Source organism: Neolamprologus multifasciatus, chromosome 10 (assembly GCF_963576455.1).
Source record: "Neolamprologus multifasciatus chromosome 10, fNeoMul1.2, whole genome shotgun sequence".
NCBI lineage: Eukaryota > Metazoa > Chordata > Actinopteri > Cichliformes > Cichlidae > Neolamprologus > Neolamprologus multifasciatus.
Window position 1 is genome coordinate 11,864,808 of NC_140448.1, and position 17,443 is coordinate 11,882,250.

At 41.2% G+C, this 17,443-nt stretch overlaps 1 protein-coding gene across 2 annotated transcripts; it reads left to right on the forward strand.

Moving 5' to 3' along the window:
- Positions 1–1,425: 1,425 nt before the first annotated feature.
- nlgn3b (neuroligin 3b) lies at positions 1,426–16,927 on the forward strand. Of its 2 annotated transcripts, XM_085174709.1 has the most exons (7): positions 1,426–1,877; positions 5,161–5,831; positions 7,424–7,471; positions 8,294–8,443; positions 9,319–9,504; positions 11,503–12,292; positions 15,403–16,927. In XM_085174709.1, the coding sequence occupies exons 2-7, from the start codon at positions 5,351–5,353 to the stop codon at positions 16,199–16,201; spliced, it is 2,454 nt and encodes an 817-aa protein (XP_085030835.1). In that variant the 5' UTR covers positions 1,426–1,877; positions 5,161–5,350; the 3' UTR covers positions 16,202–16,927. The 2 variants fall into 2 exon arrangements, with proteins under 2 accessions (XP_085030835.1, XP_085030836.1); XM_085174710.1 differs by lacking the exon at positions 7,424–7,471 and having other exon boundaries at positions 1,427–1,877.
- The last annotated feature ends 516 nt before the right edge of the window (positions 16,928–17,443 follow it).

Here is a 17,443-nt window from a genome sequence, read left to right on the forward strand (position 1 = left end):
TTTTCTGATTAGAGCCTTCGCTCTTCTTTTTGAATTCAGTTTGTTTTTTATTGTATCACAGTGTCATATGAGTCCCATACTCCTCTAACTGGTCTATAATTTCCCCAGTATTTTAGATTTTAAACTAAACCCAAATTTTGGGTTAAAATGCTCAGATCTCCATTTGTGAAAAACTGGTTCCTCATTAGTCAGTGCATCTCATACTTTTACCCTCCCAGGTGGATGTGTCTGTCTGCTTCAGTGACAGTGACCTGTTTTTGTTACCACAAGGGCATTGCCAGCTGTGTACATACAGATACTGTCAGGTCAGCATTTTCTCTGCCTTTTCTGAAAGCAACTTAAGCAGGACCATTCCTAACCCATCTGGCAGCCTTACAAATCTTACACAGGAGCTCACAGGTGAGTGTGTGACCCAGACCTGGAACCACAGGGTCAGGCAACACTGATTAAAAGGAAGATGTGGGTCTATCAGGCCAGCTGTAGGATTAAGACTTCAGAGGTCACTAAGAAATGACATGGTAGATTTATTTCTGGCTTTTTTTGACTGAGTTAGGCAAATAACGCTAAAATTGAATAAATGGCGACTGTTAGATTTGCAATGTTTTTGTCCTTTGATAACCAATAGTATTCTGCTCATGTGGTCAGATGCGTTTGAAACTCATTGTAATAAACAGGGATTGTTCCCTGCATGGGAACCAACATATATGCAAAATATTTTCATTTCTGTAAAAAACTTTCATTTGTAACCCAGCTTGAAGCACACTACACTGGGCAGCATCTCTCTCCAAGAAGTCTAGAAATGATCCCTCAGCTGTGCATCATAGCTGTGACCACTGGGCATTATTAAAAAAAAAAAAAGGATATGTGGGGGAATATGTCTGCCCTGTCAGCAACTTTGTCTCATAACTCATCTGTATCGTTGGGACAGATTCTAGTGTGATGTTCATATTTTTAGATTTAGTTTAACCACTGAATGCAACAAAAGCATAAGCCCAATTCCCCACATACAGGTGCTTAAACAGAAAGTCAGCAAGCTAGAGAAAAACAAAAAACAATTACTGGAATGATCTCTGTTTTTCAGGGAAGATATATTTTCCCCCCTTACCTGTCATAGACTGGTTTCCTAGCACCTGTGGTCATTTTGGCTCAGAGCATTTAACTAGTTTTTTTTTTTTTTTTTCGTTTTTTGCATCTTCAGTCTGATTGTTTGTGTAGTGTAGATCTAGTACGAATAAGATTTTTAATGACTACTACGAGGGGGTGATCAGGTCTAACATGTGCTGCAAAGCATGGGATAACACTGGAGGCTGGTTTGCAACATTTTCTATTTTGCCGTTGTTGTCACAATTTGCTAAAAAGGCTTTTGCCAATGCAAATGTGTCTGTGATCTCTCTCTCGCTCTCTCTCTCTGTCCGTGCAGGCCTGCTCACTTTACTTTTTGATGTGGTCAGTCGTAGATGGGTTTTACCTCTACACGAAACGTGTGCGCCCATGAGTGCAGTCCGAGGTTAAGGTGCTTAGTTAATGGTTTCTAAATTGGGATTCAGTCGGGTTTTTTGGATGGTGAATTTAATGCACCGGCGTATCCCGGTGGTTGCCTAGTAACGCGCTAGCAGTGGGCGCCGTAGAGAGATCTCTATGGTGGGCGCTCCATTAAAACCGTTGGCGCTCCTGACCTTGGCGTCGTGAATGCGCAAAGCACACAGACTGTGCGAAGCAGGAGATAAGAGTGAAGATCTGCGCGTTTGATACCGAAACCGGAGAAATATTCCACTCACACTCACACACACGCACGAAACATATTGTTTTATGTAACTGACGGGCATAGTATGGAGGAAATCTCGAGATGGAGCGCGTCTTAGCTTGTGAATAAGCAGGTGAGTTAACCTAATGATTCTGATATTTTTTAATGCCTTTTTTCTTCTCTCCACGAGATGAATCTTTGTTCAGATTGATCACTGACATCTGGGTTGACTGTGTTCTTTATAGCGATTGCTTTGCGATTTACCACAGTGGCTATTTTCTGTGCTCGGTGTTTTATTTTCCCAAATTTTATCCAACATTACACCGTCCTAGACCTAGATTAAACAAGCTTCCCAGTCACAACGTAAGGCGCGCGCGCGCACACACACACACACACACACACACACACACACAAACACACACACACACACACACTACAGCAGTTTGTCGATGCTACGTGGGCTGTGGCTTGGTTTTCTCTGGTCTGCATCCTTGCATTAATTTATAAAGCAGTGATCATTATGTTTGAGTGCTACCTACACCTTCCGCGGAGGATATTTTTTCACCCCTACACCAATCCCTGCTCCTCTTTATTGCCTTGCAAAATTAGGGGGATTTGGGAAATCCACTAAAACGGGTTTGATCCACACCAGTCGAATTACAAGGGCATTGGGAGCTCGGTAGCCCACTGTTGTCTGACACAGGCTCCTTCTCCAATCTTTTCATGTCAGGGGGGGCCCCGGGCTACCAGGATCCAGTCGATAAGATGTTGTTGAGATTTTTTTATTAGTGGTGAATTGGAGTTGATTTGTGTGCCTGTCAATGATGTAGGTGTAGAGATAGTAATGGTGGGAGTGAAACATGATTACAGCAATCATTCTAATAGGTTTGTAACTAGGATCAAGTCAGTCAAATGGGAATTGAAGTATTTTGGCTTCAGGGAAGCTAGGTATTCACTTAAACCACAGATGTGGCGCACCCACATGTGTGTGTGCATAGTGCAAACAAGCCTGTTAGAGTAAAACATTATGGTTGTAAAACAGTTTCTTTTTTCTTTCTTTCTTTCTTTTTTTTAAATATAACTTAGTTACTGGGTTCTGGGCATGTTGCCAGTCTAAATTGCTAAATAACTTGCGGTGTATCATACTTGACTGAGTGATAGCTCAATTTTATTACATGGCCCATTTGGTGTAAGCTATAAAGCTTTTATCCACATCTGTCCCATCGCACACCAGAAGAAGTTGGGAAAGCAGTATGCAGGCGTTTGACTGTCTGCAGTGACGTCAGTGAAACAAAATAAGTATTTTATATGAGGTACAGCCCCAAAAGAAACCACCTCAGATTTGCTCCGACACTTAAATTAGGACTCTGATTGGATGTCAGATGGAGAAAAACGTACCGATGTGTTGAAAGCAACACTGCAAATGTGTGATGAGAAAGGTAATGCCTCTCATTTTAAGTCTACATATTATCTCCTCGATCTCCAGCATTGCCTTTTATTTTTTTTGCTGCTTCTTAAACCAGAGACAACTAACCAAGTCTGACTAGTGATTCCCTCTGTACAGCATGTTACCGCTAATTTCATAATGGATAATGATTTCACAGCAGGTTTTGTGAAGAGAGAGAAGGCTTTTTCACCTCTAAATGGATCCAAATGATTTATTATCTGTGTCACTTTCAAACCAGGAGATGTGCCCTGATATACAGAAGAAAAAAAAAGGAAAAAAAAATCTGGTTCTTTATCTTTCCCATTTAAATGTCGTGGGAGCTGTACATCATTGTCGTATAAAAGATAGGGGATAGAACAAGTCTTGTCCTTTTTGGCTTTTGGTGGAACATTCATAACTGTTAATTAATACAGACAAAGCTGGCCCCAGGCACAGATCTACAATATTTCTCAAATGAACCTCGGTGCTAGTGTGAGAATAAAAATGTATCTGAATTGTCTCATTGCTTGGAAATGGGAATAATGTAATGATGTTCATATTGGTTGATGCACAGCACCTGCAAAAGAAAAGGACGAGCTGCCTCTGTTTGTGTTTGTGTCCCTGCCAGTGTAAACAAAATGTTGCAGAGAACAAGGAAAACCGGTGCGCCACGGCTATGGTTAATTAGTGTTTATAATAGCGGGAAGAAATTGCTCCCTTTCTTATTACTTAGGTTCATCGGGTTAAAAATGGAGCTGTTTAGCAGCAGGCTTTGACAAACCTCAGTGAAGTGCTTATCAATAATCTAAATAGGTTAACAAGCTTGCTTTTGCTTTGCTTATTGACATACCAGTGTGAACCTGATGTTAAGCACATCACACCTACTGCTGTCCTAGACCATAAGGACTAAGATGGGATGAATTTTGTATTAGAGCATTGTTAATTGGATGAGAAGCTATTCTCTATAGGTCTCCATGGGGTAAGGTTACATTTTATTTTACCACTGTGCACACATGTGGTTGGGGTGACTGTGTGTGACGCTTACACACCAATAAATCAGTAACTACTTATTATTAGGTACCTGGTGATTGCATTTGCAGTGAGGTAGGAGACAGACTAATATGTGTTAATATGTGGTTGGTTACTTGAAGGACTAACAGGTCAAAAATCAAGGAATTCATTTTGCAGCTTCTATTGTTTTGCGCTTTGCTGTTATGCAGTTCTTCTAGGAAATGAAAACTGTAGTGGTTAAAAACTAGAAAAGGCAGTAAAAATCCAAAAGCTAAAATAAATCATCCTGCCTTGAACTCTCCATTCACTGACTTACCATTTATGACACCTGAAAGTAGTGGAAGCAAAAAGTGCAGAGCAGTTACAGACATTAAGGCTTTTCGAAATACTCCACCCTGTGGAGAGGTTTGGGTCCCATCAGGCATGTTTGTTCTGTGAATGTTCATCACTTCCATTATGTATCATGTCAACAGCTGACAGTACTGCTTAGATGCACTGAAAGACTAAAAAAAAAAGAAAAGAAAAAGACTCCACTTATGATTTGGGATTTTTGAAATAAATTAAACACTGAAACATTCCAGTCGAGTCATATTTATTCTCCGTTTTTTAATCTTGCTTTGGTACTTATCAAAGATTTGTCTCTTCTGCTCTGTGTTGCTTTTACATAATAAATTGAGTTCTTAACACCTTTTAGCTAGAGATGGTTTCGCAGCGTCACTCCAACATCACAGCAGATGGGTTTTTCAGATTTTCCCTATCGCCTCCTCCACTGATACACAAAGATCAGTATTCAGTGATTTGTGCATGAGCAAGCATAAAAAGGTTATTATCAAGCCAGTGTGTGCATTTAGCACTAAACTGGAGGAAGGTAATGCTTTTATTAAAAATATCATTTATGTGGATATTTTTTGTTTTTTTCACTCTTTTCACACATTTTCATGTTTTTCTGGTCTAATTTGTCAAATCCTCTCGTTTTCAGATCTGTGTTCCCTGCAATGAAAGCTGGAAGTGGGGGCGCTCGATACCTGGTTGAGGTGTATTCGGATTTTATAACTGTCAGATCTAAAGGCACAGTGAGTGATGTCTGGTTGACAGGGTCAGTGCAGAGGGACTGAATAGACACTAAAGTGTGCATTTGTGTTGTGCAAGGGCACCATCTTGCCCAAACCATGTGGCTGGCTACATTTAGAGACCATCTGTTGCCTGCACACCTGCTACATCGGCAAGGGACTGTAACCATCACCCATTGTGCTCTTCTTTGGTGGATATTATGTTCCTGCTGGTCACTGACCAGGGCAACGAGCCAGAAATATTACCCAACTGTGACCACCCAGTATGGGAAACTGCGCGGCCTCAGGGTTCCTGTGCCCAGTGAGGTCCTCAGGCCAGTAGATCAGTATCTCGGGGTCCCCTATGCTGCCCCACCCCTGGGCGAGAAGCGTTTCATGCCCCCTGATCAGCCCTCCTCCTGGTCAGGCATCAAGAACGCTACCCACTTCATGCCCGTCTGCCCTCAGAACATCCACAACACTGTGCCAGAGATTATGATGCCAATATGGTTCACCTATAACCTGGACACAGTGGCCACATACATTCAGGATCAGAGCGAGGACTGCCTGTATCTAAACATCTACGCTCCAACAGACGATGGTGAGTTGGTGTGGTAAAAAGGACAGCGATGGCGTTCCACGTCCATTGATCACTGTTTATCGTGGCCCTGATGTTGTGCTGTGATCATCATAAAGCATGCGTGTAACCAATATCCATGCCACTGCTGCCAGCAAGGGCTGATTTACTGCCCAGTGCAATGTCATCATTGTCTGACATGTTGCTGTCACATTAGGGGTAATGATTTGGTAGGCAACTAAAGAGTTTTCACTGATGCCACTTAATTGATCCTCTGCATACCTAAACATAGACAGACTGAGGCATGTGCATGTTCTCCCAGCAACAGATATCGAGTGAAGTACTTCAGAGCCAAGGTGTTGTTCGAGCACTGGTCCCCCCTTTAACTAAATGAGATTTTTGGTATTTTTTAAAATAACGAGCCTACAGCACCAGTGGAAATTACAGCAGTGCTAGTAAAAGTAGAAGTGCTAGCTTTCCATGTTTTCTAAAACTTCTTTAAAATTACCGAATCACTGCTTTGCTCCGACAGCATGTCTGCTGGGGGCTAATTAGTGAGGTACAGGAGTCAACCGTCTATCGCATGCTGAATCCAGTCCTATTCTTCTAACTAATAGAAGTGTGAAATGAACCAGCGAGGAAACATTTTGAGTGAATCTGCAAATTAGCAGCACAGTGTAACACCACGGTAATGCTGCGTGTTCCCTAAATCAAATGTTGACAAACAGAGGTCTTTAATTCAGGTTACTTCAATTAGGTTTTGGTTTCTTACAGTTACAGCTTCCCTCCAGAGTATTTGACATAATTGGGGGGGCTGAAAGTTTAGCCGTGTTCAACTTGTAAGATGCCACGCTTTGACTGGCTTTTCTCTGGTAGCATAGCAACAACAGATAAACAGCCTCCTTGAGAGGTAGCAGTCCAAAATGGTGCAGCCCCACAGCCCCTCGAATGAGTTCCTCCAACAGGCCTACTCATCTGGCCGCAAACAGGTTAAATAACACATTATTTCAGAGTAACATTGCCCTTTTCTTCTATACATTTTTCTCTCTTCAGACTTGTTCATTGTTTATTTAAAAGGCACCCGGGGCATGCTCTGACTTTATTACCTGTTTCACTGATGTGAAACCCCTTTTTTCACTTACCTCCAGTGGTCTGTCTCGTCCTGTCACATTACACAGGCTGTTTCTGAATATTGCACTATTCGCAGTTTTATCACTATTCACCAAAACACTATATACCTTATATTCCACTCCCTTTGCAAAGAATCAACGCGACACTTTGTCTAAATATAGAGAGAAGGATGAACCAAGATACGTGCATCCTTCGCTGTCACAGTTACTGAAGCGTTCAACGGCAACAGCATGTGTATGTGCATGTGTGCGTACTTACAAAAGATTTAACGGGTAATACCAATTTGTTAAAACCTGAATTATAAACAGTAATCATTTTGTGTCATAATGTTAGCGTCTTAACACTAACATTATACCTAACTTCATCTACCTTTTTTGTACCGAGGAAAGTCTGGACCGACAGTATATTATTTAAGAGGCACAGTCAACCATGCTATTTTGAATTCTGTACTTCTTTTTTTTTTTTTTTTCTTATGTGAATCCCAGGGAGCCAACACAAGAAAAAAGGGGCGGCTGAGATACATATATCTGAAGGTATTTTTAAGAGCTCAAAGTCTTGATGCATGGATTCTTTTAGTTTCATGAAGATCTTACACTCCTTTGTTTTGACTTTCCTAAAGAACTGCGGGGGTTTCTTTTTATTTGAAGAGGAATAAGAAAAATGTTATCCGGTTTATGATTACATAAGTTTCCTGTTAGTGCATCTCGGTCTTGTACTGAACACAGTTGCAATCCTTTCAGTAAGTGCTATATCTCTATTTTCATGCACATTGATCCAGAGATTGCATTCTTACTTATCTGTCTTATAGTCCTTTGTAAAGACAGTCATTCGTCAATATAATAAATTGGCCCCAAAACATGAAATATAGATTTTATGTTCATAGCGAAAACAGAGGACTGTTTCCTTCTTAGATCATACTAATAAATAGAAAGAGCTCAGAGTAGTGTGACACCTTCCACTTCATATCTATAAAGTTAGGTCTAAACATAGACAGTCTCAAATTTGTGGGTTTTTAATACTGCTTACGCATGCATGTTATACATAATGCTTGCTCCCGCACCTCACATGCACTATAGAAACTGTGGTTAATTATTTATTATTCATACACACGTGTCAGAGCATATTTGCCATTTGTCATTACAGCTTCAAGACCACAGGCCTCCCACCCTAGCTTGCTTCTGAGCACATTTTCTAAGCAGTCTTTTCCCATACCTCATACTGAAGTGGTTGGGCCATAAAGTTTTAGTAACAGTTCTCCTTTAAGTCTACATTTCACTGTTGTTCCACCCCCACCTCTGCAGGTGTTTGCCTAGCATTTGTGTGTGTGTGTGTGTATGTGTGCGTCGATGTTGCAGATATAAGGGACTCCGAAGCGCGGCCCGTGATGGTCTACATCCATGGAGGCTCCTACATGGAGGGCACCGGCAACATGATGGACGGCAGCGTTTTGGCCAGTTACGGAAATGTTGTCGTCGTCACGCTCAACTACAGAATTGGAATACTAGGTGCGGTACATTTTAATGGCATTTCAAACAACACGTTTAGTCCTGCTTGAACTTGGGAGAATAAACTGTCACCGCTGTCATTAGCATCAACTGTGCTGCTGTCATTACCATATAAAATGTAGTACAGACGTGAGAGAAAACTATAGTGGAAAGCTGTACAAGGAAATATAGCTTCCTGAGATCTGGGTAGCATAGTGTAGCTTGATCTGCATACAAATGTTGTCTTCAGAGGAAAAGCTATGCAAACACTTATCATGCCATGTCCTTGTTTCACACAATCTGTTTTATACCCACTCTGAAAACACAATTTATCTTCTTTTCGATGGATTTATCTAATCTGTACAAGATTATCAGCCTTTCTTCGAAGTAAAACAATTTAAATACGCTACGGAGGGTTGCGCCATTCGCAGGCATTTACAAGGTCGAGAGCCCCCCCACGCCCTCCACCCTGTGTTTAACATTCAAAACAGTAAGGTGTTTGGATGAGACTTGACAAGCGGATCAGTAACAAGAGCAAGTGTAAGGGCAACGGTGACCTCGCTGTAGTTTAATGACATTTATTTCTGGAAATAAAAGGTTTATTTACATTACATTAAACGTTATGAAGTCACTCTTATGAGGAGAGCATTGAAATTTCACGAGCAGCGGAGCCTCGATCGCTTGGTAAGGGGCGCTCCTGCTTGGAAGACTATTACAAGGAGTCGGCTAAGTTAGTGGAACACTGTGGGAGAGAGCAAAGGCATATTTACACCTGAGGGGGAATGGTGTCAGTTCATTCAGACTCCCCGCTGGGCTACAGCTTTAGATCAAAGCTGTGACATATTTGGTCGAGCTCTTCTTCATCACTGGCTCTGTTGTCTCTCTGTATACACCAGGCTTCCTCAGTACCGGTGACCAGGCAGCAAAAGGAAACTACGGACTCCTGGACCAGATTCAAGCCCTACGCTGGATAAGTAAAAATATCGGGTACTTTGGAGGAGACCCCAGTCGCATCACGGTTTTTGGATCTGGAATTGGTGCTTCCTGCGTCAGTTTGCTGACTCTATCCCACCACTCAGAGGGTAGGAATCTGCAATCACTGTTTTTGAAGTTGTCTCTCACTTTGATGTGGTGTTAATGCCTGCTGTTTGGGCTATAACTAATGCCAAAATTCAGCACCAGTATATCAATGAACCTGAGGTTTTGGCGGGGGGCAGTTTTAGAGTTTTGTTCTCCAAATGAAGCTCCAAATGCTCTGGCAGGGAGATGAAGTGTTATGATATGGGAGTAGGGTAAAGGGGGTATTCGTTAAGTAAGTGATTGCTTTTGTTCCCCTCTACTCAATCTAATCAGGCTAAGAGCTCTGCCTCTTAAAACGTTAAGCTCTTAAAGAAGCCTACTGGCATTATAAAGTTTTCAGCATGTCTTCGAGTTCACCTGTGACCATCAGTTTTTACCATTCCAACTCATTTATATTTCAGTCTCTCCGCGTGATGTTTGTTTACCCTTGTGTGCCTACCTGCAGCGTCCGAAAATGTTTTAAAAATGCCAACAATATTGTGTGTTTGTCGTCCGTCATTGCAAAACCTTGAGCGAAGACATTGTTTACCAAAGACAAGGTTGGCATGAGAATGAAGCAGTCTGAATTCTTAAGATATTCTCATTAAAAACTGATAAACCCCTCCTCCACGGCTCTGGCTCTCTCTCTCTCTCTCTCTCTCTCTCTCTCTCTCACTCACACACACACACAACTGCTGCATTAGTGTTGTAACTGAAAACATACTTTAAACCAAATTATTTCATATATTTTGAACAGTGTAAGACACTTTGATTTTAATTGAAATTCCTCTGCAAAGGATATACATTACCTACAGGAATCTTCTGACACTCGGTAAAAAGAAAACTAGATAACAATAAAACATGCTGTTTGATTTACAGTCATCCAAAGCGCCTTGCAAGAATCAAAGATGTGTATTTCAATATGGGTGGCCTGCTGGGAGTTGAACATCTTATCTTTGCTGTATTATTGTCCTGGTTCTCCCATTGATGCTGGACAAAATCACGAGAAGGACAGAAATTGTGTGTTTTCATCTATGCGAGGACAGGGAGACTGCGGGAGCCGTCCTTTGTGAGGTTTGTATTGGATGTCCTAGCTCGGCTGCAGCAAATGCACAAAGACCTCCGGCTGTCTTTGAAGTAGACTAGCTAGCTGCTGCCCTAAAAAATTGAAATAAATGACAGCAAAGGAAGGAGAAAGTGACACTGCCCCTGCACTGCTTTTCCAGCGAACGCTCTTCCTTAACCCCAGCAGAGTATTTCTGAGTTGATACATATCACTTGTCATTTTTAGGTGCTAGAAACAAAATCCCCAGAGACATAGGTGACGCACTGCATATAAACAATTCAACAGAGCAGCGTGTTTACTGTATCAACACCGAAGGATCAGGGTAACTGCATATTCAGCTCTCTGCACACACACCCCTGCACCACAGAGTTGGCACCAGCAAGCTACGTGTATGCTAAGCAGCTTGTTAGCAGGACGCCAATAACGTTGCTGCAATTACAGTAGCTCTGTGCATAACCAGTGTAAGGAAAACTGGAACCTCCTCACTGAAAATTGAGCCAAGTTGAAATTGGTTTGATGTGCATTCCCTGTCATCTGCATATAGAGAAGACGCCACATGAGACAAATTAGAAATCAGCCGAGAAAAGAATGGATTTTCTTTTTGGCGTTTTTCTTATTCTCAGAAGAAGAAGCAACATTCCTCTTTACTAATTTATTTCTTCTACCCGCTGCTTTACTCATCTGCTCAACTCGCCGGCCTTATCATTCTTTGTATTTCTAATCTTCCTGATTAATAATCAAAGTACATCACATGTGGCCTTGTTTCATCTTGTTGCCACAAGAAGCAACGGGCAGCCAGCCTCAGATTTAGTTATGAATACCAATTAATGCAACGTGAATCATGTATTTGCTCCTGGCAGTCAGGAATGCTGTTAATAAATACGATTTTGCTGGTTAACCTATGTTCTCTGTGCCTTTGTCCTGTGTGTTTTTGTTCTGAATTTTGTCTCCCAAGGTCTGTTCCACAGAGCCATCATCCAGAGTGGTTCAGCGCTGTCCAGCTGGGCAGTCAACTACCAGCCGGTCAAGTACACTCGCATGCTTGCTGAGAGGGTTGGCTGCAATGTGTTGGACACAGTAGACATGGTGTCCTGCCTGCAGAAGAAAAGTGCTAAAGAGCTGGTTGAGCAAGACATCCAGGCTGCCCGTTACCGCGTGGCTTTTGGCCCTGTCATCGATGGTGATGTCATCCCAGATGACCCAGAGATCCTGATGGAGCAGGGCGAGTTCCTTAACTATGATATAATGCTGGGTGTTAATCAGGGAGAGGGCCTGCGCTTTGTGGAGAATGTGATGGACCTGGAAGACGGTGTGTCTGGCAGCGACTTTGACTTTGCTGTGTCCGACTTTGTGGACAGTTTGTATGGCTACCCAGAAGGGAAGGACACACTGAGGGAGACAATCAAATTCATGTACACAGACTGGGCTGACAAGGACAACCCAGAGACTAGGAGGAAGACCCTGGTGGCCCTCTTCACTGACCACCAGTGGGTGGAGCCGTCGGTGGTAACGGCTGACCTACACGCCCGCTACGGCTCGCCCACCTACTTCTACGCCTTCTACCACCACTGTCAGAGCCTTATGAAGCCAGTGTGGTCAGACTCAGCGCATGGAGATGAGGTGCCTTATGTATTTGGCATCCCCATGGTGGGCCCCACTGATCTGTTCCCTTGTAATTTCTCCAGGAACGATATCATGCTCAGCGCTGTGGTTATGACTTATTGGACCAACTTTGCGAAAAGTGGGTGAGTAACAGTGGATTCAGCAAAAAGTAAAGTAATAAGAATGTGACTCATTTACACATTTGTTGAAATGCATTAAATTGCCATTCATTCTAATTTCATATTCCTGTCTTTGCTCAGAAATGATTGTGATATAACATAACTGTTCCCAAATTGTGCTTTAGTTTTTATTGCTTTGCATCAATTCCTGACATTAAAAAGATTTTAATTTAGACAACTTATTGTGCAATAGGTCTCCTTGCCTTTGCTGCAACTGGTTTGACCTCATTAAAAGTGTTTTAAAAACAGTTGCACTCTGCACCCATTCCTGTGAACTTAATTGCTTCCCTGCATACATAATGCCAAATCCTAAAAAAATCAGACATCAGTCCAGCACAGTCATATCAGCTGACAAAACTGAGTGTATCTATTTAGTCTCTTTTTTTAAACAGTCAAAATCTTGTTTAGCTATCTCTAAAACCTGGTGTAATGCACATAACACAGTTTCATCACTTTGGGCAGCTGTCCGAAAGGTAAGGGCTAATAAAATTTACAGCTTCATTCGCATAAACGTTTAAAGCAGTTCATTGGCGTTTAACAAAAAGGTTACACTGAAGAGAAAGTTTGAAGACACAGTTTAGATGTGCTCTATAAATTTAAGGCCAGCTTTAGTGAGTTGTGTTTTTTGATAGGAGTGACTCACTTTGTCACTACGGAAATACGTCGACTTGTATTACAGATAAATGCTGGTAATAAATAAGTGTTTAGAGACGAACTCTTATTTTTCACTCAGGATCTGTCTTAACTTCTGGCAGATTAGCTTTTTTTTTAATCGGTTTTAATCGAGGCAAAAAAAATGCAGCCTATTCATCTATATATCTGTCTTCAATTTTCAGCGATTGTGAGTTTATTTTGCCCAAAACAAGCAAAGATCAAATTGCACTAACTGAAAGGCTTCCAGTAGGATGTGGAGTTGGAGTGGAGCTCTGCACCTGTTTTTTCTGACAGCTTTGTTTTTCAATTCATCATACCGAGGCAAAGATTTACTAAGTGTGTTTGAAGATAAAAGACATCTAAGTGAGTTGTGGTGGAGGGCTCCCCTGCTGCATGCCAGAGTCTTCCTTCATTTTGAATGCACAACTGCAATGAATCTTTGTGGGTGATGGCCCTAGTGGTTGGCAGATATGCAGCACTGATCACTATAGGCTGCTGTTTCAGTGTGTGGGGGATGAGGGGATGCTGAGCTCTTGAGGAGAGTTTGTGATATTACATTGTGTTTACCTGTTGTTTTGCTTATATGTTGGTAAGGTTTCTCTCTTCTATTGCATTTCATTGGAAAAGCTATCTTTCCTTATATATTTGGAAGGGCAACATTTATGGACTTGACTTGTGGGCCTGAGCAATGAGGTTAATGTCATTTTCACCAGAGGGGGCAGTTTTACCAGACTTTTTTTAAGTACAAGAAAAGATGTTTTGTTAAAAAAAAATAAAAAATAAAAAATCTTGTAAAAGCACCAAAAGTACCAATTCAACTTCTTTAATCAAGTAAAAGTGAAAAAGTACAGGCTGTGAAAGTTTGACCAAACTAACTGAATCTCATGTTATATTAATAGCATCATAAAATAATATTAATACATAGGAATAGAAAGTCCATTTCAACTTAAATTGTAATTCTGATGATTGCACTCGGCTTGAATTCCTGTTATGCAGAACAGAAGCAGAGGACAAACAAAGGGAATAAATAAAAACAGCTCTGTTTGCATTTGCCTTCAACTGCAGACTTTGCCTCAACGGATAAACAGGAAAATGTGTATAGTCAGTGAGATTTGGCATGTGTGTGAACCATAAGATTGTGGTGGTGCGGTGTGGGGAAAGAATCACTTAGAACTAAGATTTTTTTTTGTATACAGGCTCAGATCAGCTGACCTGTGTAGCTGCTCTGAATTCAACAAGATATAAGCAGATGCTTTTGCATAAACTGATTTCCAAAGCCTAGACAGTATAAAGCTACGGTAGGATTCATTGAGTGAATCTAAACAGCACGATCACCCTCAATCTACTGATGTAATCTTACATTGACCATGAACACCACAGCCGCTCATGCACCAGTCCAACAAAGTACAACATTATAAACTTCACTACACTACTGCAAACCTGCAAAATATTAGTATAAAAGAAATTTGAATGTTACGTATAAGCATCAATTTCAAATCTTAACGAACAGACCTTACCCTTAAAAATAATCAATAATAACCCTAAAAAATAAACCCCGTCCTTTTTCTTACATCTTTCTACATCTAAGTGAAGTTATCTCACTTTCTTTGCTCTCTCTGAGGAACAAAAACAACAACTATACTTTTAGCTAGTAGATGTGTGGCAAACTGCACAGAAACACTTTGTTTGCTGATATTTGTTGAACTCTTAGAAATATTGAATTTAAAATCACCTGCTAGTTTAAAAAAACATTTCTTCCTTTATGTTCACTTCTTTTCTGTAGCTCTAGCAGTCACAACTTATAAACACCTTCACCAAAAACATCATTCCAGATCATTCTAGTCCACTTAAACCCCTGAATACTGCGCTAAATGAGGCCTAAATTTGTATTTTTTTAAAACAAAATTCTTTAATCTCTTTGTGTATGGTTAGCGCCGGTGATTGACACACCAGTAGGGTTGTCTTTTATGTTTTTTGTTCCCTCCATTTAGATTCAGCCTGATGTTTGAAGGTACTCAGTGACAGCATATAATAACTCCCCTCAAATGGCTAAAGTAAAAAATTTAAATAATGAGCCTGTTTAAAAATGTAAGGAGCAGAAAGGAGAGTTATTTGTGATAAAGGTAGGGAGTAAAAGTAAAAATTCCTAAGTAGAAATTCCTGCAAATTCTACTTAAGTTTAAGAATAGTAACTGTAACAACCAAATACTTTGCACTTCCCTCCTGTTATTAAAACAGTAGTGATGTAGATATTTTTCAATAGTGATGCCCATTGATGTTCGGGCAAATATAAGCCAAATCACATATTTAAAAAATCTAATGTTCATTGAATTAGGATTGAAGAGGATTGTGCTAAAAGTTAATATATATTGAAATTAATTTCCCTCCAAGGCTAAAATTTACCTGTGATGTCTTCATAGGGATCCTAACAAGCCAGTGCCACAGGACACCAAGTTCATCCACACCAAGGCCAACCGCTTTGAGGAGGTAGCCTGGTCCAAGTATGACCCCTACGACCAGCTGTACTTGCACATTGGCCTGAAGCCTCGTATCCGTGACCATTATCGTGCAACCAAAGTAGCCTTCTGGAAACACCTGGTGCCCCATCTCTACAACCTCCATGACATGTTCCATTACTCCTCCACCACCACCAAGGTCACACCACTGGATCCCACCCAGTCCAATGGCAAGAGGTCTGGGGGCACTGGACGCCCCCCTTTATCCACTGCCCACAGTAGCGGAGAAGGAGGGAGAGAGATGGGTCCTCTGATCATGCCAAACCCGAGAGATTACTCCACAGAGCTCAGTGTCACTATTGCTGTCGGGGCGTCACTGCTGTTCCTCAACGTTCTGGCCTTTGCTGCTCTGTACTACCGCAAGGACAAGCGCAGCCGCCAGGACACTTCACAGCAGCCCAGTCCGCAGCGTGAAAGCAAAGGCAATAATGCAAGCCACACCACAACAGTAGACGAGACCTTGTCATCCCAGCAAAGGAACCAGTGCGAGGCCCTTCACAATCCTCTCCACGTCTCGCCTAGTTTGGACTATACGCTCAGTCAGCGCCGCTCCCCTGACGACATCCCTCTGATGACCCCCAACAACATCACCATGATCCCCAACTCCCTAATGGGCCTTTCCAACATGAGTCCATACAGCACCTTTCCCGCTGGCTACAGCTCTGCAGGCCTGCCCAGCACCCACTCTACCACAAGGGTATAGCCTGGCAGCCAGAAAGAGATGAGAAATGTGACATAGATGAAAAATGGAAATGTAAAGCTGTATTTAGGATGTGTAGGTAAAATAGGATTTAATATGTATGTTCTGTCTTTTTCCAAAGGTGTACAACCGCGAACATCCTGCCTTTGCTTTCTCATAATAGGAAGTCTAACTGCAGAGTCATTTTATAATAATCATTTTCAAAGGCAGTCGAAAAGAAAAAGTGCATTTCATTTTCCACTTTGGCTTTTTTGGAACTTTACCTAGCAAGAACTTAGTATAATGTTTGTACAGTTGGATTTGTATGGGAAGTTTTTCTTACTCTGTGATATCTATTTTGATCTCGTGGAACAAAGTGACATTACAACTCATGGTGGACAGAGATGAGATCTGGGAGAAGCATAAAAGCGGTATTATTATTACTATTATCAAGCTATTTTATACATATTTCTCATGGTACATTGCTTATTATGAAAATGTATTTTTACTGTAATTACTTTAAAATGCCTTGTACAGCACATCGCTTACATGAGGAATTACTGTGGAGTCATGCCAACAATGGATTGAAGTTTTACTGGTCACATGTGTTAAAACTGTCCAATTTACCCAAAATGTTTCTATCTGGTAGTGCAAATTATAGCACTGTGTGTGTGTGTGTGTGTGTGTGTGTGTGTGTGTGTGTGTGTGTGTGTGTGTGTGTGTGTGTGTGTGTGTGTGTGTGTGTGGCTGACAGCTGCAGTACAAAAATGTAAATTAGGCACTGGTTGAAATTAACCATTTGGGTTTTGCATATGTAGTATTGTGTAATTTATTGTAGTCTATTTGAGTAACCTTGCTATATTATTGTTTTATGTGCTTTTCCATTTTTGCTTAGTACATCGTAGCAATAGATCTTCTGCTTCACTATAAAGAGAAAATTGCTTAAGATGTGTTTTTCCTACTCTAACCAAACTCATGGTTCTTTTGGCTTGGCTTGTTTGTACAGAATAAACTTAGACCAACATTTTATTTGTCGTTTGTTTATGAAAAGCCTACTGTAAGGTCTTCAGAGAGATGACTGTAATTACATTGTAACTGTATGTATACCAATTCAGTTATTCACATTTAAAAAGCAGTTTTATGAACCTTGCAGAATATTGCTCCCTCTCCAAGTGGTTTGGACCCCTTGTCAAGCTAAACCCAGGGGTCTTTCTGTACTGAATGGACACGATGGACCTCAAGCTTTGCGATTTGAGTTCTTTGAAC

Coding starts and splice junctions, on each gene's coding strand:
- nlgn3b (XM_085174709.1), top strand. CDS start 5,351: ATGTGGCTGGCTACATTTAGAGACCATCTGTTGCCTGCACACCTGCTA. Junction 8,444..9,318: donor CTACAGAATTGGAATACTAG/GTGCGGTACATT, acceptor TGTATACACCAG/GCTTCCTCAGTACCGGTGAC. Junction 12,293..15,402: donor ACCAACTTTGCGAAAAGTGG/GTGAGTAACAGT, acceptor ATGTCTTCATAG/GGATCCTAACAAGCCAGTGC.